The sequence below is a fragment of the Pan troglodytes genome, chromosome 6 (assembly GCF_028858775.2).
Source record: "Pan troglodytes isolate AG18354 chromosome 6, NHGRI_mPanTro3-v2.0_pri, whole genome shotgun sequence".
Classification (NCBI taxonomy): Eukaryota; Metazoa; Chordata; class Mammalia; order Primates; family Hominidae; genus Pan; species Pan troglodytes.
The window spans coordinates 127186781-127210234 of NC_072404.2; the positions used below are offsets into that span (position 1 = coordinate 127186781).

Here is a 23454-nt window from a genome sequence, read left to right on the forward strand (position 1 = left end):
TGATACATTACAACATGAATGAATCTTGAGGACAATCTGTTAAGCAAAATAAGCCAGTTACAAAAAGATAAATTCTGTATGATTCCACTTATGTGAGGTACCTAGAGTAGTTAAATTCATAGAGACAGAAAGTAGAATGGTAGTACCAGGGGCTGGGGAGACAGGGGAATGAGAAGTTATTGTTTATTGGGTATAGAGTTTCAGCTTCACAAGATGAAAAGAGTTCTAGAGATGGATGGTGGTGATGGTTGCATTGCAATGTGAATATACTTAATATCACTGAGCTGTGGCCTGAAAAATAGTTAGAATGTACATTTATTTATATTTATTTTTATTTTTTTTGAGACAGAGTCTCGCTCTGTCCCCCATGCTGGAGTGCAATGGCGCGATCTTGGCTCACTGCAACCTCTGCCTCCCAGATTCAAGCAATTCTCCTGCCTCTGCCTTCCAAGTAGCTAGGATTACAGGCATATGCCACCACACCCAGCTAATTTTTATATTTTTAGCAAAGATGGGGTTTCGTCATGTTTGCCAGGCTGGTCTCGAACTCCTGACCTCACGTGATCCACCCACCTCAGCCTCCCAAAATGCTGGGATTACAGGTGTGAGCCACTGCACCCAACCAAGGTGTACATTTTATTTGTATTTTACCACAATTAAAAAATGTTTTAAAACTAAATTTTAATTATATGAGCAGGATGATGTGTTCAGTGCTCTGTATGCACTGGAGACAGGTAGCATGACTTAAAGTTCCAGGCAAGTGCTCAAAGCCTTTCTGTCCCCAGGATCTACTGCTGTCTCACAAGGGAAGAAGAGAAGCCCTGCCTTGTTGACCTGTGGAGGACTATTTGTTGTCTTTGGACAACAAAACCTTTTGATTTTATTTCTATGTTCCCAACCAGACCTCATAGAACTAGGGCTGAAGCATGAACTAGCAGAGCCACGGATTCATTCCTATAGACATAAAAATGGGTGCTCACGGCCCTGCTTGCAAAAACTCCAAGACTGAGGCGACAGCAGAAGAGAAGTTAGAACTCGCTTCCTCCAGTTGTGTGAACTACAAATATACTAAAGGATCCAAATATTTACTAATTCAGAACAAAGGTTAAACTTTCTTAATGTAAATAATCATTATAAAAGCACATTTAATACTACAGACAAGTTATTATGTAATTTTAGAATTATAAAATATTTCAAGCACACACAACTAAATGTCTGTTAGATGATTTATGGTTAAAAATAACACTGTAAACATAAGCAGTTCTAGGTCTCATAGGGTTGAAAAATTGCTCACAGGTTGCTAAGGGATATAATGATCAGATTTTAAAATCCTACAGCTTTAAGTTTAAAAGCAGACAAGTCACTGAATTACATGTGTCTTTCCCCTCTGTGTCCTCAGTGGAATGGAAAAAAACAACATGTTTCTAGCATATGGAAGAATGTCAACACTTCAGAGGTAAACATCAATGACCAAATCTGATTTAAAAGTATTATCCAGTAAAATGTGTATTTCTAAATTAGACCAATTAGACAGTTTCAAGTGGAAAAAAGTATATTAAGTGGCCTTGGGCATTTCCTCCCTTCATCTTATTTTCTAAACGTTAGTGCATTTTGTATCTATTAAAAATATTGAGGATCTTGATTTATGAAATCATAAAAGCTTACTAGCTTTACTAAAACATTATGATGTTGTCTTTGTCAAGCTTTGTCATAGTTCGAACTAAATTGGACAAAATTTTAAAATATAAGATTTGAAAACTAAGATTTTAATAGGTGTGGACCATTTTTTCTTATGTCCTCCAAAATACTTGCATATATCCAGTGCTTCATAAACTTAGTCAAATTGAATTTACTGGACTGTTACATTAAAACATGGCAAATTTATAATTACCTGAATAAATTCTCTTACAGCATTCAAATTCTCAACATGACATATTTATAAGTAAACCAAATGATAACTAATGTACTTTGATATTCCTAAGTAACAAGCTGACTTAAGGCCTATAAGGGGTATCAAAATGTCACTCTGAATACTTAATTATTCTTCTCCTAATTTTATAAAAATATATGTTGGAAGAGAGGCTTTAACATTTCTGAATTTTTTCCAATTCTAGCTATTGCACAACAGCAACAAACTTTAAAATTCACCTAATATTTGGGAAGTCTTTGCAAAGTCTAGACACAACTCTTGGGAAATAATGCAGCAACCAAGGAATGAAGTAAAAATTTACGCTGACCCTACGCTTGAACCACATCATGCTGGGAATCTGTAAGTTGAGTATAAAGGAGGAGCCTTTTCTAACAGCGTCTTAGGATTGTGCTAGAGCTAAGTCTTTATGGCTGTAACAACAAAGAAAGAGGATAAACTAAAGCAGTGCTTTTCAGTTTTTAGCTAAGTACATAAGAATCACCTGGAAAACTTGCTAAAACAGACTGCTGTGCCCCAATCCCAGAGACTGTGTTTCAGTAGGTCTAAGGTGGAGTGAGAGATTTTGCATTTCTTACAAGCTTCCAAGGATGCTGATGCTACAGTATAACAAAATACTGCATTATAGGTATTGATATGCTCCAGAAATTTTCCATATTCTCTAGATCTCTGAGAAAAACAGAGAAGTAATTTAACATAAAAACCAGAGAGGCAGAAATAGATTCATTTTAGAAGAAAGACAAAATAGAGGATAAAAGTTTATGAAGTATACAGTGACATGTTTAGGGAGATTACATGTGACAGCTTTATTTAGCAGCCCAAGGGTCATGGGCCTAAATGCATAGCTATTATGGTTTGGATACAGGTTTATGTGGAAATAACCATAGATGGCAATGCTGAGATGTATCTAGAACAGAAACTGGCCATTTTTTTTTTAACATTCTTGTAACCGAACAGAATCTGTCCTGCTCTCATAATTTGAGCCCAGAAAAGAGCTTACACAACCACAAGTGCATTCAAACAGATTCAATGCAGCATTCTTTCAAAAACATCTTGCTAAATTAATGTCGAATGCAATATGGACACTACAAGGGCCTTGATCTTCTTTAGGAAAAACAAGGACACAAAGAATCAATGAAACCTGAAAACACTGAAGACTAAGAAGAGCAGTCTCCAAATAAGAAAACTATTTTTGAGCTGCAACTAAAGACAGACCATGATATCTTCTGGCTGGCCTTACATAGTTGAAGGTTGTTTTCAAGATGATAACTCTTTTTTTTTTTTTTGAGTCAGAGTCTCACTCTGTCACCCAGGCTGATGGAGTGTAATGGAGCGATCTTGGTTCACTGCAACCTCCACCTCCCAGGTTCAAGTGATTCTCCTGCCTCAGCCTCCCAAGTAGCTGAGATTACAGGTAACCCCCACCACGCCTGGCTAATTTTTGTATTTTTAGTAAAGACAGGGTTTCACCATGTTGGCCAGGCTAGTCTCAAACTCCTGACCTCAAGTGATCTGCCCGCTCCAGGCTCCCAAAGTGCTGGGATTACAGGCATGAGCCATTACTCCCAGCTTCATTATTTTTTTTTATTTTTTATCTTTTCTGAAATCACCAGCAAGCATTGAACACTGGGCTTAATTATATATACCAAGGCTCCCTCAAGTTGCTATGTATATTTGAGGAATATATACATACCCTATTAAAAAAAAATCACCCTGTAATGATCCTGGTCAAAAATCAGTCTGTTAACATGAGTGGAAGTAAAACAATAATGGTTCTATTTTCATTCACAGAAAATAAATCCTTCCAATCTCCAAGTTGTACTTGGATAAGCCCAAGAGAAAAGATATTTTCAGGTCATTACGTATTCAACTCAAATAGGTCAATCATTTTAATAAATCAAAGAGGAGCATTAAGATGCAGTAATAGTAAATGAATACTAAAAACCTGCATAGTTAACATACCAAATGAAATAAGTTATAAATCTCTAGAAAGGGACCCTATGCCAATGAATTTTAAAACAATTTGTTTTCCAAATATTACTGTTTTCTATGCAACCAGATCTGTACTATCAATTTTCTGGAATAATATACTCTATCTGCTATAGCAGATTAACAAAATTGGATCCAACAGTTTCTTAGCAACTGCAGATGCTTTTAAAATCCTTTGGCTATACTCTTTATGATATAGGACAATGGTCTCAAGTTTTTAAGAGTAGTGACGTTCAAGTCAATGTTTCATGAAGTTTAACCTAAATTTATTATGATTCATAGCTTCAACTCAGAGTTCTAGAAATTTTGAGTTGTTACAGTTCCAAATTCTGAAAGGTTGCCTCATCGCTGGAAATATGTGTAATGTTGGAGCAATGCTAGATTATAAAATTTATCGTTAATTAATAATGAAACACACAAAGGTAAGGTGACTTTTCTTAGAGACCAATTTAAAGAATTTGTTGTAACCTCATTCAATGCCAAAGTGTCAATTACTTTCTATAGATGTTTATTGATTTAGACATTTGGTTTCACATGGTGTCACTGGTAAATTGCCTTTCTTCATTTGTACACTTCAAGGTACAGCGAGGAGCTGTATAGTAGATGTGGCTTCTCTTTTCCTCACTTACCTAGGTTTTGCCACATGCTGAAAATTTCACAACCCATTGTTACCCGCATGTCACCATACCTGAAATAGAACAAAAAACCAAACCTGATACAATGCCTCCAGAACAAGGAAGTATTTGTGTGTCTTTAGGATACAATCTATCATTCTGAATTAAAAGGCAAGGAGTTTTAATTAAAGACATTTAATATACATGTCACGATGCCTCTAAGTCAAATTCTGGTGTAAACCTTTTAGTAAAAGAGATCTGTTTCATAATTTTTTGCATCTACAGAAATTTTGAATCCTGAAAGAGCCAGGTCAAAACAATGTGCAAACATGTTTGAAATATTAAAACGTCCAGAAAAGACTGCTTCTTGACCCCTTGGTCACTGGTTCTTCACTGTGTGATTTCCAGTTATGCGCATTCTGATTTATGAATCATTTGAACTAAATACTCTTTAAGAGGCAACATTTCTCACCTGATTATACACTGATACTTACTTTTCTAACACCTTTTTCTTCTTGGAAGGTGTGAACATCTCCAACTGCAGACACAACTGGTTTATAAAAATGACTGCGAGGTAAAAGTAGGAATCCCAGATCTAAAACAAGAACAAGATATATCAATACTATGGTGTTACAAGCATATTGACAGGTGAAGTGACATAGTATTTTGGATTTGCTTCAAAAGTGGTTGAGGGTATAGTTGAAGTAAGACTGACCATGAGTTGATAATAGTTGAAGCTGGATATGGGTACCTCATGGGGGTTCATTATACTATTCTCTCTACTTGTACATATGCTTAAAATTTTCTAAAGCAAAGAAGTAACTAAATAAATAAGTACTATTATTATCTAGGTGTATATTGCTCCAAAGCTGTATTCCAGGTTTCACGAGCTTTTTGGTATATGCTAAAAGACAGATGTGTGGTTTCTCTTGTAATATGTCTGAGTATCTCCAAGAGGATGAGGTATAAGATGGATTTCTTTATTCCTGTGTGAGTTCATTTTTGGAACTCCTTTTAACGTAGAACTTGTAAAAAATGCATACACTTCTTCAGATATGCTAATTGCTTTAAATTCAGACATTATATAAAAATTCCCTGCCCAGGCAAATCTTTTAAGTTTTCTTATACCAAAAAACAGAATCAGAATGAGATCTGAATAAAGTTCCCTGAAATAAACTTAGCAAAAAAAAAAAATAAAGGACATAATGGAAGGAACACACTTCTCCACTGACACCATGTAAAATTAAAGACATAACAAACCAGGAGACATATGACACAGAATCAGTATCTGTTATACGTAAATAGCTCTTACAAATAAAAAAGAATATAATAAAACCCTAAGTAAAATAATGAATGAAAGTCAAGAACAGTCCAGGTGCGGTGGCTCATGCCTGCAATCCCAGCACTTTGGGAGGCCGAGGCGGGTGGATCACAAGGTCAGGAGTTCGAGACCAGCCTGGCCAATATGGTGAAACCCCGTCTATACTAAGAATACAAAAATTAGGCAGGTGTGGTGGTGCGCTCCTGTGGTCCCAGCTACTCAGTAGGCTGAGGCAGAAGAATTGCTTCAACCTGGGGGGCAGAGGTTGCAGTGAGCCGAGATTGCGCCACTGCACTCCAGACTGGGCGACAGAGGGAGATTCTGTCTCAAAATTAAAAGAGAAAAAAAAAAGTCAAGAATAGACAATTCATAAAAATATGAATTTTGATCAATGACTAGTAACTAGTCAATAAGTAATAATTAGTGAGAAATGTAAATTAAAGCAAACAGGATTTTTCTCTTTATCTGTCAGAAAAAAAATCTCTTCTAATGTTGGTGTAGCTGCAGGAAAAGAAGCAATCAAATGTAATTGGTACAACCTTTCACTCAACAATTCCACTAATAAATATTTATCCAAAGAAATAATTAAGGGCCAGGCGTGGTGACTCATGCCTGTAATCCCAACACTTTGGGAGGCTGAGGCAGGCAGATTACCTGAGGTCAGGAGTTCAAGGCCAGCCTGGCGAACATGGCAAAACCCCATACTACTACTAAAAATAAAAAAAAAATTAGCCGGGCATGGTGGCGTGTGCCTGTAATCCCAGCTATTCTAGAGGCTGAGGCAAGAGAATCGCTTGAACCTGGCAGGCGGAGGTGGCAGTGAGCCGAGATTGCGCCACTGCATTCCAGCCTGGGCAACAGAGCAGGACTCTGTCTCAAAAACAAAACAAAACAAAACAAAACAAAACCAGAAACAAAAAAAGAACCAAAGAAATAATTAGGGATATATGCCAAGTTTTATTTTACAAGAATGTATATAAAATGAGTAATTTATAAGAATGAAATATGAAATTTTGATATACTATAAGCTATGACATAGACAAATACTATGTAACTATTAAAATTCCTTTTTTATTGTATTTGTGCTTTTTTGTATTTTCTTATTATCCAATAAGGAAATTTTATAAAAATGTTTAATATGAAATATGTTATTCAAAACAGAGTAAGAAGAAAGATGCCCAAAACAAAGAACCACCATTGAGGAAGAAAGCCAAGATAGGCACTGCTCATCTTTGTTTGCTGTTTATCACTTGCTATTTGAAAAATAGTATATCAAGAATTTGTAGGCACCCAGGCATATCACATTATATCATAGATATACAGAGGGTTCTGCCTTAAAGAACCTTACCAATGTTTCATTTTTTTCTTTTCATTAATTCATTCTAAAAAATGGGAAGACAAAGAAATAAGAAACTAAAGGGTTTACTTTGTAAACATTTTCTTCATATAAACTCCATTTCTAAAAAGTAAACAACACTATGTTCTGAGTCTCCTTTGTCATAAACAGGGATCATACAGAAAAGAGCAAGAATTAAAATGTATAGTAACAATAAAAAACTATCTCCTTTTAAGTGCTATGATTTAAGCGCTATGATCTCCTTTTAAGCGCTATGTGAACAGTCTTCATCTGTTCACAAATATAATGAAAACTGTTCTAATATTACTTATAGTTAAAACTAATATGGCCCAAGAAAATGTTAGGTAATTTCCTATAATACAATGTGATTCTTTTAGCCCAAGCAGGAGAGTCATATAAATGAATGCTTACCTTATAATCAAAGTTTTCATTTAAGAAGTTCTTACGAAGTGCATCTGAGAGGTATAGAACTGTTGTAATAATAACACTAGTGATAAAAAAAAATGACAAGGTGAAAACTTCGTATTAGTGAAAATCATTTAGTATACAAGAATAAAAACCTACTAAGATAAAACCTTCTTCAGTAAGCATCTGCAGCAATATTAAATAATTCATATCTGAAACAAAAAAGAGACGACAGGTCAATAAAAGGGGAAGAAATCTATCACTGAAGTCAGGACCTTTGTAAACTGATACACGAAAGATCTATGAATTCATATGGCTCAGAGAGAAATATATTATCACCTTGATGTTTTGTAATGTTTTTTGTTAATTTCCAAACAAAGCAAAATGATTTACTACAAACATAACATTTCATATTTTTCTGTTTTTGAGACAGGGTCTTGCTCTGTTGTCCAGGCTGGAGTGCAGTGGCATGATCATAGCTCACTGCAGCCTCAAACTCTTGGGCTCAAGTGATCCTCCTGCCTCAGCCTCCCAAGTAGCTGGGTCTACAGGTGCATGCTGCTGTGTCCAGCCAAATGGTTTTTCAGTTTTTCTGAGACAGGTTCTCACTCTGTTGACCAGGCTGGTCTTGAAATCCTGACCTCAAGCTATCCTCGTGTCTGGGCCTCCCCAAGTGCTAGGATTACAGGCAACATTCCATATTTGATTATCATAAAAGAAAGCCATGCTTTTTAAAATGCAGAGGAAAAAATGGAGCCCAAAGACAAAATAGATAGGAAAAAATAATAGAATACATTGAGTATTTATTAGACTTCTCTCTGTTCTCCCCTGTTTAAAGTATTAGAGGGCATGCAAGAGCTATAGAAGGCAGATTCCCTCTTTAAGGGCGACAAGACTGCCACTAAAGAAACAATTACAGACTGTGAAATTGTCTATAACCCAGTACTAAGCTGTGTGAAACCAACAATGTTACAGACATTCACAGAAAGGGTCATCTCCAGGGCAGGAGAAATCAGGAAAAGCCTGACCAATACAGCCACAGGTAGCTCGCTGGGGAGATTTTAAAAAGAAGGATTTGATGAGCATTCTTGGTTAGTTCTAGAGCTCTGCAATTTGTTCAAAATCTGCTAATTTTTATAACCAGGAGATAAATATTTAAAGTTGAACATATTTCCAATAGGTTCACTTAATGTTTAACACAGCATTATACTAAAGCAAGATTAGCCACCCCCTGAGCTACTATAAACTGAGGACCAATATATAAATTGTCGATATTTAAAATTTCTTTGACCTTTTCTGAGATGCATGTGTAATGAGTGTGTGATATGATAAAGCCTCAGTTCTCTTCATGGGATTTGCAATTGGAGGATGTATTTATGTCACCCTAGGTAAAATGAAAAAACAAAAGAAAACAAAATACACTATCAACTTCAAACCCTGGTTATCTTGCTAATATAGATTATATTTACTAGTTAGAAAAATATAGACTTTGAAAGACATAAATATTCATTATTGTTATCTGCTGGGAAACTCACTATTATAGCTTTCTTGTGGGGTAGGGAAACATTAACAAGGGTAAGTTGATGGTTGAATGTGGAAGTTCAAGGTAACGAAAAGGAAACAAGACAACCACGATTTCATGGGCATTCGCTCTACCATGAACAGGCACTGTTACATGCGTGTGCATTTTACATATGTCATATGTACCTTTCAGTGAATCTTATTATTAAATTTAAGTATAATAAAAACCTATGAGATCGAGAAGTCTTGCGGTTTCTTCAGTCCCCTAAATGGCAGATATCATCAGTGCAAGTCATATCAAAGAGATACATCACCTGCAAATGATGGTATAATGCGGCAATTTCCCAAAGACACTGGAAAAATCAATGATAACTGAAGACATCATTACTGTTCCAAAGTATTTTACTCAAGTTTTACTATATGAAACTGAAGCTGAATCACCAGAAAATGAAAGGCTATCAGGCAAGGAAGTTGTTCTTGCCTAGCATCCAGTAAGATCATTGGACTTCTAAGTTTAAAGAAGAAAAATCTGTATGCTTAACATGTGGTTATAAGCACAAACTTTCTGCTTTGATGTTCAACGAGAAATACACACAGTCCCACTACACCTGGGGTTTACATTAAAAATCACCTTGTGGTCCACAGTTTCAGCTTAGATTGATGTTCAGACACAATACCTCTGGTGTTAGTGAAATATGACATATCTGGAATTTAGACTATCACGCCAAATGTCACAGAAAGGAGCTAACAAACTCAATCTTCCAAGGGAGAGAGAAGTTATTCCATGGCAAAGATTACCAAATTGTTATTTACATGGTGGATCCCAAACACACAAAATATATTTGTGGCTTTTTGAAGTACACTTGCTGGTAAACAACATGGAATCTCTGTGGCCTTACTATGGAACAGTTGCTCTCAACCTGCCCCGGGCCCTAGAATCACCTGGGAGCTTTTAAAATACAATGCTGGGTCACATCGCCAGAGACTACTGATTGGTCTGGGCTACAGTCAGAACATCAGGATTGTCAAAGCTCCCAAGTGATTCTTATGGTGTACCCAGAGCTGAGAACCACTGCTCTACCTTAGATCAGTGCTTCTCAAACTTTAACAGGTACCTGGTGATCTAGTTAAAGTGCAGATGATCCAGCAACCCTGGAGTGGGACTGGAGATTCTGCACTTCTAACAAGCTCCAGCCGATGCTAATGCTGTTGGTTTGCAACCACCCATTGAAGAGCAAGGCTCTGGAGTGGCCAGAGTCAGAAATATTCCCACAAATTCTGCTTCAGCATTCTCCTGACTTCTGGAATATTAGGATGATTCATATGGGGCTTGCAGTTCTTATTTCTAGATTGAACACCTCACCCTCTTATCAGGGCTGCCTTACCATTAGGCAGAAAGAGGCACAGGGCATTGGGCCTGTGAGCCTTTCAGGGACTTTCGAAAACATTGAGACCTGAAAGAATGTTATGCAACCAAACTGAAATTGCAAAATAAAAAGTAAAAATAATGACTAATCACATGTCCACAGAAAGTGACACGATGACTTTCATTAACTGTCCAATTTTAATATTTATGCAATTTTTAAATTATAGATTATTTTAAAATTTTACAATTCCTAAATATAGTATACATAAATGCTGGGAAATCACAGCCAATCAAAATTAAATTATTTTACTTGATAAGCAATAATTAAGAAGCAAATATAAAAAATACTTTTAATTTTTTTCTTCAGCAAAATTGTATCTAATGTGGCATGTGGGTCCATTTGGTGTTTGATAGGATGAGGAGTAGGGCCTCCAAAAATATGACTGCTCAGGGCTAGAAAGATCTTAAAAGGACTATTCAAATGCTTTTCTTTCATACCTATAACATTCAGCCCAAGCCATCAAGGCAGTTCCCAGAGCTTTCTATGGTAACTCATCACTGACATCATTTCCTAACACACAGGTCTCTAAGCCAGCCAGAGACATTTACACATTATTGCTCCTTCATTTTAGTGGATACCTGTGGTGTTTAGGGACCTTTCTTTACTTGTTTCAATTTATCCAAAACCATGTGGATTCTCTGGTTTCATTCTTTTACTCATGACTCAGTGTTTGAATATGGGGATATTGCAAATCTTAGTGCTCCAACTCAATAGTGAAAAAAGATTTTCAATATGCTACCACAAACAGCCAAATTACTGATTTATTTATTGATTGATTGATTTCCTTCCTTCCTTCCCCTCCCCTCCTTTTTCTCTCTCTCTGTTCTCCTTCTTTCTGACGGAGTCTCCCTGTCACCCAGGCTGGAGTGCAGTGGTGTGATCTCTGCTCACTGCAACCTCTGCCTCCCACGTTCAAATGATTCTCTTGTCTCAGCCTCCCAAGTAGCTGGGATTACAGGTGCCTGCCACTGCGCCAGGCTAATTTTTGTATTTTTAGTTGAAATGGGGTTTTGCCATGTTGGCCAGGCTGGTCTCAAACTCCTGACCTTAAGTGATCTGCCCGCCTTGGCCCCACTGTGTGTGGCCCAAATTACTGATTACTGCCACAGCAAGGCATGCAGTAGGATCATTTTTGACAATCATAATCTACAGGCACAGCATGGTAAAATTTATGTATAAAAGAAAAACTGGTGTACATGAAATCAAAGTTATTGCTTTATGGTTTTCCAGTTGCCACCTCATTTTGGGCTTAAGAAATAACTTCAAGCAACCCTATTTCTTCCTCTTACTCTCACCCAGGAAAGCTTATCTCCCATAATTTTTTTTAATTACTCCAATTTGATAATCTGCTCATACACAAGCCCGTCTCCAAAAATCATATATGGACTGAGAGAAATACCTTTGTGGATAAACTGGGTCTCGACAATATTGATGTTTATACAATGAAAAACTAAGGACATCTAAACCTAGAGTCCAGCAATTTCCCTACAACCTGGTGGATTAATTGGGGCAGCAAAAAATCAACACAAAGACATTTCGGGGAGATGAAATTCGTGGATAACCAATGTGGGAATGCATCTAAACTAGTGGTTCTCAAACTTCAGCATGCATGAGAATCACCCAAAGGATGCTTAAGACTGCAGGGTCTTACCACTACCTATGGCTTTGGAGGTTTGCAACCAGGCCCAACCAGGTGATTCTGATGCGTGTGGTCATCCTTCTTATTTTGAAGACTGGTGTTACACATGGAAGAGAAGACAAGGAAGGGCTGGAACTTAGAGAGCAATGGCATCTGGGAATTTGGCCTTTTTTACCACTGCATCCACAGGGGCAGAGACTAGTAAGTGTGTGTTAAATGACTGTGGCCTCATGACTGCATTTGAGTCTATGCTTTGTTATACTTGTTTGCCATATTAGATGACTCTAAAATGTGAAGCTTATACAACTTTTAATTTTATTTATTTATTTATTTTTAGCTATTTTGAACAGACTGAAATTAAGACAGGCAAAGCTGATCCAAGTGGAGGGCACAGAATCAGCTAAAGCAGGGAAGCAGAGAAAGGAGTGATTTTGCTTTCAGTCAATGGGGCACGCAGTGTGGATGAAGCAAAAAGAATGGGAAAGGATTTACACAGAGTGACTGTGAAAACTCTTTTGACCAGTACTCCACTGGGCAGTACTGGTAGAAAATCACTCATATGGCAATAGCCTCTGTTTTGACCTCTTAGGCTTAAACCCTAAGAAAGCCTTTCCTTCACGCATTCATTCTCTCTACCAGCTCCTCACAACTCACCTGGAGGAGATGGATTGTGCAAGCAATTCTTTTGTCATTATTTGCTGTAACTATTCAAGTTTGGCACATTCAGCATAGTAATATATAGTTTTGATAAAAAATAAGTATCTATTATCTCCCTGAACAGTAAAAGCCTTTAAGGATAACTACACTTAATTAAAAAAGTCACAATCAAAACAACAGTAGCTGTGTCAATGGATGCTCAGCAGATTAGCTACTCTACCACTCAAGTTTTCAGGGTCAGTGGCGCATATTCCACCTTCCTTCCTGTTATTATGGATAAACTGTCGACGCTCCTACCTTTCTTTGTGTGCACTAGATCAATGCTGCTCTAAGTGTGGGAAGCTTCCTTCCTTGAGAAAGTCTTACCACAAAAAACAATGTCAGTTTAATTAAACTGCATGCTTACACTGAAGATTTATTTTTACGTGCAAGCTTGTCATGGACAGGTAGCAGTTAGTTCTTGGGCTGGCATACCTAGCAACCTTGCATGCAATCCTATCCCTGCTTGCCCAAGGACATTGCTCTTTTAATTATCCCTGTTTTCTTTAGCACCAATATTTCTGTCTTTTACTAACAGGGCCATGCCTATTAGTAAATCAACATGCTGTAATATCCCATATTCTAAAAGGAATCCCAGTCCTCACATCTCCTTCCAGATACAGCCCTGTTTCTATGCTCCCTTTGACAGCAAAACTCTTCCTGTAATTACTATTTTCAGTTTCTCAACTCCTATTCACTCTAATTAGGTTTTCCTTTTCACCACTCCACTGAAACAACACGTCATGGTCACCAATATCTACCACACTGCCAAATCCTGGGACCAATTGTCTGTCCACATCACCACCAACCTCCCAGCAGCTCTAGATACTGCTTCCTTCTTGAAATGCTTTCTTCACAGGATACTGTACTCTGCTGGTTCTCATCTTACATCATAGGCTGCTCTTTTTCAGTCTTCTTCACTGGATACCTCTCCACTTCCTGACCTTTAAAACGTGGCATGCCCCAGGGCTCAGTCCTGTCTTTTTCTCTTTTCAGTCTGCACTTTCTTCCTCAGTGCTCTTGTTCAGTTCCAAGGTTTCAAATCCTAACCATATGCTGAAGAGCCCAAACGCACATGTCCAGCCCCAACATCATCCCTGAGCTCCACACAAGCATGTCTAGCTTTCCCTTCTACATCTCCACTTGAATATCTAGTACACCTCAAACTTATGTTCAACATGGAATTCTTCACTTCTCTCATCCCCAATGCTACTCCTCTCTCCATTTTTTCCACCTAGGTGAATGGCACCACAATTCATCCTTTTACTTAGGCCAAGCATCTAAGGAACACCTTCCATTACTTTTCTTCTCTCCCACCCACACCCAGTCACTTGCAAGTCTTACCATCCTTATTTCCAAAGCCAGTCTTCTCACTACCTTCATTGCTATCCGCCCATCCAAGCCATCATCAACATCTCTTACCTGGATGGCTGCAGTAAGCTCCTAACTGGTTCTCCCTGGTTTCTCTTTGGTCTCTTCACATATCAATATCTGGGTTCTGTCTTCCTCCACCAACCTCATCTTTACTGGTTCCTTCTCTCCCCACATTTCAGCCACACTAACAGTCTTTCAGTTCCTTGAGTGTGCCACATTTACTCTGGCCACAGGGCCTTTGTAGATGCTACCTACTGATAGAATCATTATTCCTTTGCTGTTTGTTACCCCCTGCTTAGCTTTCAGTTCAAGCTTCACTCCTTCATGAAAGACCCCTCCTATTCTAGTCCAGAACAATGTTCACTTCATAACACCCTCATATCACTGTGCTCTTTGTCTTTATAGTACTTATTTTACACATTAGGCACTGGAAAATACTGGCTGAATAAATGGGTCAGTAAATGAATGGACAACCTCTCTAAGAAGCTTTGATTTAACAAATCGCTTTTTGGCTACGTAGATCTCATTTGAAACCCAAGTTGGTTAGTGCATGATATGTTTGAGGCCAACATGCACACAAGATAACCAAAATAAAGACCTGAAATTTCAACTGAAGAGAGAGGGAGTTTTTACCTTCCTCAGTAAGCAAGTGTGTTATAAGGTTTTTCTTCTTGAAAATATGTATAAAGCTGTGACTTTATTTTTGTACTTTATTTCACAATGTGTATGGGAAGGGGGTGGAGAGAAGCTTGTCTCAAAGAGTCCTGTATTTTTGGTACTTAATTTTCATCTTCCTTATGTTCCTTCTTTCTTAGATTGAGCAGTTGTTGTCATCAGAAACATCTACCAGGAACTTACAGGGGGTCATGAGATAGCTCTACAGCGAACAAGAAAGAGAAGAAATGCTTCTTGCCCTGGCAGAATTATGAGTGGGCACACTTGCTATGTTATACAATATTAGGCATGCAGTAGAAAAAAACAAGGAACCATACAAATCACCAGGTGTCTGGTCACAAACTCTGGCAGAGCTTCACACAAAGCAGGCAAGCTACAAGATTTGGAACAACACAGCTTATAGATGAAAGTTAAAGGCATTTAATTTACTTGAAAACAGAGGAAGAAAGGACCAACACATAAAAGAACATTCATTTTGAGGGATGAGCAATTCCATTGACTTCAAGGGTAGAGCAATGGTGACTTCTCAGCCACCTGCTATCAATTTGACATGTATTAAGCACACGACTGGTTTAATAAAAGTGGGAGTTTGGGTTAAAATGCCCCTTTGAGAGGCCCTGAACAAATGTTCGTCTAAGAAAGTTGAAACTATGGAAGAAAAGGTGGTCAACTTCAGAGACATAGATGTAACTCCTGCAACGTGCTTCAACATGGTTTAGCCAAGCGGAAACTTTTTCTTCCTAGCGTATGCTCTTTAACGTATTTAAGATGTCCTTAACATCTTTCAGAAATCTACTTTTCTACCAATATTATATGGGTTAATATTTTTCATAGATAAAGCACAAATAGTAGAGGGCTAATTTTCAGACTATGCTGCATTTATGAAGCAAAGCAAACCTCATCTGCTTTCATGACTTGAATGGAGGAGAATGGTTAGAGACTATTAAAAGAGGAGAGGAGAGGAAAGAAGAGGCAAGAGCAAGAACACACAGCAGACTGGCTGCTCCAACTTGGCAGTGGTCTCTCTAGTTCCTGGAGTCCTGTCCATGAATGAGGTTGGACTTGCAGCCACCAGCCATTGCCAGTGGAGAGGCAGCGCCAGACTCCTACCAGCACTCACATGGGTGGCAATGGAATGAAGTCACCACATTTAGCAAAGGGTGATGGCACATTTCTTGGGTTTGCTATGGGAGTAACCTTCTGTTTAAATGTATTACACAGAGCTCATCTCTAACAAAATCATCTTCCTATTTGGTTAACACTGTAAATGAAAATTCTCAACAGTGTGTGTTTACTCAAAGGTAGAATCTATACTCTCAGACTGCTATCCATTTGTGTGACCATAAAGTCTTTAAAAGTGAAGTAACGATAGGGCAGAGAGAGGCAGTATTTAATATCAAAAAGCCACATGATTGTCACAATTTTAGGCAAGCTTAAGCAGAAATTGTATATGTAAGGAATAAAATGTCAATGTTACTTTCAGTTTGAATTTCTACCACTGAAATTTTAATTCAATCCAAAATATTCCTCTGCACATGAGTCAGGCAGAATGACCAAATGTTGATGCTGCCTGATGATGATGTCCATAGCCTGGACCTCTTCCCATCTGGCTCCTTGGATTACCTCACAGCCCTTCCCAGGTACCCAGAATGTTTGCTCTTTGGTTATAAGGCCAGATGAATGAGCAAAAACTCCCACCTACATCTGTAGCATGCGGACAACCAAATGAATAGATATTTGATTCTACTCACAGATATCAAACTAAATATGTTAAATTCTAAAGAGAGCTATTTCAACAGTCTCAATTAATCTTCAAAATGGAAAAGCTGCTTCTGTACTTATGTAAAATATAATATGCTATGTTATACTATTTGTTACTTCACAAAGTTTTTAACACATCATTTTAACACCTCCAAGTCTATAAATGTATACTGCAGCAGAAGCCATATTGAGCATATATAATCAAAATCGAATCCTATATTCCTGCAGCTCTTACCACCATCAAAGCTTGCCATCTGGAGAAAACACAGGGCAACCGTGGCCTATGGATAGATGCTTAGAGAATCCAACCTTCATCCTGAGCATGAGGGTGTTGGCGTTTGGAAAAGAGGAAGAAGGGGAAGCAGGCAAATGTGGGCTTGGAGAGTGACAGTGCTAATGAAATAGGGTAAATAACAAGCTTGGAAGTGAAGACCAGGCCAGTTTCCTAGAGCACTTTTCCATTCTGTATCTTGAGACTATGGAGACAGGAAGTGGAGAGAGCAGATAAATCCATGACACTGTACTCTCTGGGATCAGCTCCTGCCATTCCGACTGCCCTAATATCCTTTCCTGCCTCCTCTCTCTTCTAGTATTGCTCTCAGATCATGCTGGATATGCTTAATATAAACTGAATTTATTATCTTCTAGAGATTCCAATATCGACTTTATGTCAATAACCTCCCAAATGCCTGTATTTTGTTCTGAAGTTTCCTCGGAGCAGTATTTTCAGCTCTCTATTGGCCATACCACTTGGATGAATAAAAAGAACGTCAATCTCCATGTGTCCAACTCAAGGGTCATGTCTTATTCCCAGTGTTGAGCAGATGCTTCATGTATGTATTTTGTTAAGAAGAATTAAGAAAGATCAGAAATGATTCAAATTTCTAGTAACAGAGAATTGGTTAAATAAATTATGGTATGGTCATTCAATGCAGTATTATTCAGCTGTAAAGGAAAATACATAGAAGAATGAAAGGCTTTCTATCTTTTAATTTGGAAAGATTGCCAGGATTTCTTAAGAGCGTTATACAGAACAGTGTGTATATTACATTGCCTGTTGGTCTCTGTATAAAGGAACACTAGGAGGACACGTAAGAAACAAATACAAGTGGTTGTACAGCCTAGGGGTAGAGGGTCAATGGGAACAGAACTTCTCAATGCATATGCTATTATGTTGTTCGATTTCTGAATGATGTTAATATATACAAAGGAAACAGTAATTCTAAACAAGTGGTAACATTTTTTTAAAGGCTTAATTCAGAGGCAAAAAAAAAAAACTGCAAACTTGAGATCAAATGAAAAAGATAATTTTGTACTCTTTTCTTCCTCTATACATTGAGCTGCAATTATCATCAACTTAAATGTCTTACTTGTTAGCAACCAAGCGCATAACAGTCCAGTCCTTTGGAAACATCTCTGGGCGTATCAATATTCGGAACACAGTAAATATCTGCAGCAGGAAATCCTTGGATAAGGAGAAAATAGATCATTTTATTGGTTTATTGTAACTGTCAACATACATACGCACATACACAGGCAGTACTGTTGTACTGTTACCATTTCCAAAGCAATTATAGAGAAGGGAGCCATAGTTTAACAGTTTGCCCAAGGGAAGGAGTCATGACCCTTCCCATTCTCAGCACTCAAACCCACCCAAATGTTTTCTTTTCTTTCTTGGGCACAGTGAAAATGAGTTTTTATTTCTCTCCACAGGTTCTAACAATTTAGCGTTTTGAAAATAAAGTGGAAAACTTGTAACAGAAGATTAACAGGGAAATACATTCCCTTTCTTTTATTACAGCATCTTAAATGTCAGAACTTTTCAATGCAGGAGAACAATGAACAGGCCTGGCTCAGCTCTGCTTTCCTTTAAGTGGGTGTCAAATTTTAGAAAGTTATGCGCATCAAAAAGCATCTCATACAAAAACCTATTTTTCTTACAGGGCATTCTTGAGGTGCAGTATTAATGGAATGTATGCAGGTTTATAGATTTTGAGTGAATTTTCCAGAGTGTGCTGTGCAGAATACATTCAAATGAGGATATGTGCTAAGTCCAGCCCAGTGAGGAGTGCTTAGTAGTTATGAGATTATCAATATATTCCTCACAAAGATGCCATGCGAGATGGTAGTAGTATTTACTGAGATGTTATCTTTAAATTGATCACCTGAAAACGAAGCTATCATCAGACATGGAAATACTGCCTTTTTTTTTTTTTTTTTTTTTAGACGGAGTCTTGCCCTGTCGCCAGGCTAGAGTGCAATGGCATGATCTCGGCTCACTGCAACCTCCACCTCTCGGGTTCAAGCCATTCTCCTGCCTCAGCCTCCCGAGTAGCTGGGACTACAGGTGCCTGCCACCACGCCCAGCTAATTTTTTGTATTTTTAGTAGAGACGGGGTTTCACCATGTTGACCAGGCTGGTCTTGAACTCCTGACCTCAGGTGATCCGCCCACCTCGGCCTCCCAAAGTGTTGGGATTACAGGCATGTGCCACCACGCCTGGCCGGCATATTGCTTCCTTCAACATTACAAGAGATAGGGTCAAATGCGCTATAGCATACAATACTTAAAGTGGAATCAAGGAGATAATGTACCACACACAATGAATGAAATGAGCTTTCCCTACCCAAACAGGGATTAGCTCAATCTAGCTTTGATTTAGATTTATTAACTAGAAAACTTAGAGCTTTTTGTAACCTAAGTGATTCTAGGAAAATATATTTCTCTAACAATCTGATTGAAGGTAACGATATGGTGTTGCTTCAAAAATAAAAAGCAACCCCAAACACAAGAGTTTTATTTATCAAATACAATGACACATTACATTAAACATGTAAGCTGCTTGAATGTAAGATTATGGTTGTCACTCATGTGCACAGAAGACAGAAAAAATCTAAAAACTAAAAACCGTGTGGTAGCTTTATTTTCTTTTTATATACGCTAACAACTTCAATCAAGCCCATAAATATTTTGACAAGAACTTATTTTAGCTTCTTTGGCATCAACACACATATGTTGATATGTAGTATGCGCCATGTGGAAACATGCCCACTAGGTCATCCATCTTTAAATGGCTAGACAGATCCGGTCCATGTCTCCAGAATCACTGGAAGCAGAGTTTGCCAAATGTATTTCACTGTAGGTCACATAATTTTGGGAAACACTTCACATTCTAGCTCTCTCTTCGGAGAGTAGGTCATTAGCTTACTAAAACTGTGAGAAGCCCATTCTAATGCATTTCTGAAACTTATTTTAATGGTTTCTCAGTTGATTCTTTTGAGTTACTCAGACATATATATGTATATATATTATATATAATCCCTGCAAAAATGGCTTGTGCATTTATCTTTGAAAGAGTTATACCCCACTTCAGTTTCCTATCTTGGTGCATTTGCTTAGATAGATATGAAAGTCATGAGAGCAGGGATTCTTTGGCTTTATGGTCTACAATTAGTTAGGAATAGTATAAATAAATTCTAACATGCTGAAGTTTTATCTTCTCGCCTCAAAAGTTGTAAGAGAACTGGAAACTGGAGGCAGCACTCTTAGTGGTAGTGATGGTGTGTATGTATGTGTGTATGTGGTGTGTGGGGTGGAGGACTGTGCTGTCAGTTGAAAGGAGGAAAAATACTGGCTGAAAAGATTGGCTATAGGAGGCAAAACATCTATCTTACCAGCTAGCAACTTGAGTTTTCTTTTGTAGTGCTGGGGACAAAGGAAACAGTATTGCAGGTGAAGGAGTTGGGGATAGATGACCTGTTTCTGTGCTATCTCATTTTCCTAGTCACATTTATCTCCCACAATAAAAGGCTGTGGCAGCATGTGACATTGCCAATGCCTGTGAACTGACATAAATCTTTATTTCCCCCAAGAAAACTTTTCAGTGTCTCAAGTAGTTTTCTACAGTATCCATTCAAGCTTCATTGACATTTATAAAACCAAATATATTCAACAGTAGAAACCTTATAAGAAAAATAAAAGAGCACAATAATGAGGATCAGAAAACCTAGATTTTAAATCCTGGCTATGCAATTAACTAGCCCAATGACCTTGGCAATTTGTTTAACCTCTCTGGGAGTGAGTTCTCATACTTGTAAAATGTGGGGGCTTTGAGGTCTCTTGTAGTTAGAGGAGATTAAAAAAAATCAGTATGATCATTTAGTTATTCAAAAGGCATCTCCACATTTTTCTTACTTCTAAAGTATAGGCAAATGTTTCATCACATCATGTTGTCATAATACAAATACCTTCCATTTTAGTATTTACATGTAATTTAGTTTAGCAAGTCTTTGTCTACTGCCATGCAACAGGGTTTATTCCAAACTCAGTTCTAATACTTGAAAGCAATATGACCTCAATGCTAGATTCTTTAACATTTCCCTCCCTCCCACCCAAAATACAGTGGTATTTCCTTGACTGTCCTCTCTGAGTACTTTTCAACTCTGGTCATTTCGCTAAATATGTGTTTTTGCATAGATAGATGTGGTTATTTTGCACATACAACTAAGTAACAGATTCTTTTTATAATTTGAAAAAGAACATTGCCATGCCTATAATATTCCTGCTTGGACAGCACAAAGAAATAAGTGCTTCATATGCTACCATTTAAAACCTGGCAGAATGGGAGCAGTTTCTTTTTCTGTTTTACATCACACAGCACAACATGGTCACTTAAGCAGTTTAAATTATTTAACATGGTTAAACTGTATTATTGGTATTCTTCAAATCAGGGTTCAAGATAAAAAAGAAACAGGGAGGTGTTACTTTATAGAAGTATTTTTTCTGCAGAGGTTCAAGTAAGAGAGAGGTTCAAGTAAGAAAGGTCTTGTGAAAGTCTTCCAAAACAATAAAAAGTCCCATAATTAAATATAAAACAAAGTAGGAACAGTTGTTATGATTTTAGAAATGATCACTAACATGTACTGATTTATAAATATCGGGTGCTTTACTATGTGCCAGGCACTGTGTTAGATGCTGGGGATACCTGGTAAGAGACATTCTTTTATTTATTCACGCAGCAGGTGTTTATGGAGTGTCGGGAACATGCCACACAATAGTAAGTACGTTAAATGTGCTCTTTGCTTTCGTGGAGTTCACAGTTTAGTGGGAGAGATAAATGTTAATCTAAAAACCACACAGATACATGTATGCTTTGAAAATGTGAATAAGTCTGAAGGTCAGGTATTCCACACAGAGGGAACAACACCTGTAGGCCTCAGAGGCAAGAGAGAGCACAGGGTTGCCTGGACTGCAAGGAGCAGTGGCAAGACATAGGGCTGAAAGATAAATAGGGATAAATAAAAGATAGACAAATTTCATAACTTTTTCCATAGTAAGGAGTCTGGACATTCATCCTGCAGGCATTGTGGAGACACTGAGGGGTATTATGCAGATGTTTGAGAGGATCAAATTTGTGTTTTAGATTTTTTAACTGTACCATATAAAAATTGTTTTGTGCTTACATATGATACTATGATATTAAGAAAGACACAAGACAGGATAGGCTTAAAAAATGTGGTACATTTACACCATGGAATACTATGCAGCCACAAGAAAAGAACAAAATCATGTCCTTTGCTGCAACACAGATGCAGCTAGAGGCCATTATCCTAAGTGAATTAACATGGAAACAGAAAACCAAATACTGCGTTCTCACTTATAAGTGAGAGCTAATCATTGGATACACACTGACATAAAAATGGGAACAGACATGGGGGATTACAAAAGAAGGGAGGGAGGGAGAAAGAAAAGGGCTGAAAAACTACCTATTGGGTAGTACGTTCACTATTTGGGTGATGGACTCAATTGGGGCCCAAACCTCAGCATCACGCAATATATTCATTAACAAACCTGCACATGTACCACCTGAATCTAAAAATTTTTTAAAATCTATATTTTTTTAAAAAAGAGAAAGGCAAAAGACAAAAATTAGGCTTGTGGAACAGAATTGGCAAGACACAGAGAAATGAATCCTGAGTTCATGAAACATGAGTTAAGACATCCATAAAACAAAGCATCATGAGGCTGCTACACAGACTAGGACATTTTCTTCTTACTTCAAGAACAATGAATAGGACAGACCCTCAGACTATAGTCAAATGTCATTAAAAAAATTTGCCATAAATTTCAAACGTATAATACCTTTGATGTGAGGTTTGAATTCAATTAAAGGGTGTTAATAATCATTATCACATTGAAACTTATATTCTTAAAATGGAATCTTTAAGTATCTTATGCAAAATAACTCCCAAATGATCGTCCATCTTTTAGAGCTATATAACCATTTTTCTGTAATCAATATATTCAAATAAAGATAAGTCAAAATAATTATATTGAAAATCTTTTGAAACAGGCAGGAATATTAAGAGCATGCATTCCTTCAACAAAGATTTAATGTTCCAGGTTCTGTGCTTAGGACACCAAGACATGGTCTCGACTCTCAATGGCCCATAGTCGTCAAAAACACAAGGAAATGGCAAACAATGAGAGTGCATTATTGCACGCTATCAGAGAGGGAGGACTGTATCCTGGGAAGGCTTCATCAGAAGCTGATACCTGAGTGGGTTTGTAGGGTGAGCTGAATCAGAGAAGGGATTAACAGGGGTACACATTAGGTAATGGAAGTGAGGTGGTGGTAGAATAGGCATTACAGATAGAAAAAAAATGATTCATAGGAATTAAAAATTATATATTTGGTTTTTAAGGAATATAACAGTAGTTTGAAGTGGCTGGAGTGACTGAAAGGTGT

The 23454-nt window shown here is 37.6% G+C and overlaps 1 protein-coding gene across 11 annotated transcripts in view; it reads right to left on the minus strand.

The window, feature by feature from the left end:
* Positions 1 to 23454, minus strand: part of DOCK4 (dedicator of cytokinesis 4) — a 472223-nt gene that overhangs the window by 78206 nt on the left and 370563 nt on the right. For all 11 annotated transcript variants that reach the window (XR_008536523.2, XM_519315.8, XM_009453992.5 and 8 more), the window contains exons 27-30: positions 18077 to 18171; positions 7620 to 7695; positions 5025 to 5125; positions 4546 to 4604 (exon numbers count right to left, since the gene is read on the minus strand). Coding sequence is in view for 10 of the 11 variants with exons in the window: in XM_519315.8 (XP_519315.6) it covers positions 4546 to 4604; positions 5025 to 5125; positions 7620 to 7695; positions 18077 to 18171 (331 nt within the window). In the remaining variant the exon portion in view is untranslated. The remainder of the gene's footprint in view (positions 1 to 4545; positions 4605 to 5024; positions 5126 to 7619; positions 7696 to 18076; positions 18172 to 23454) is intronic.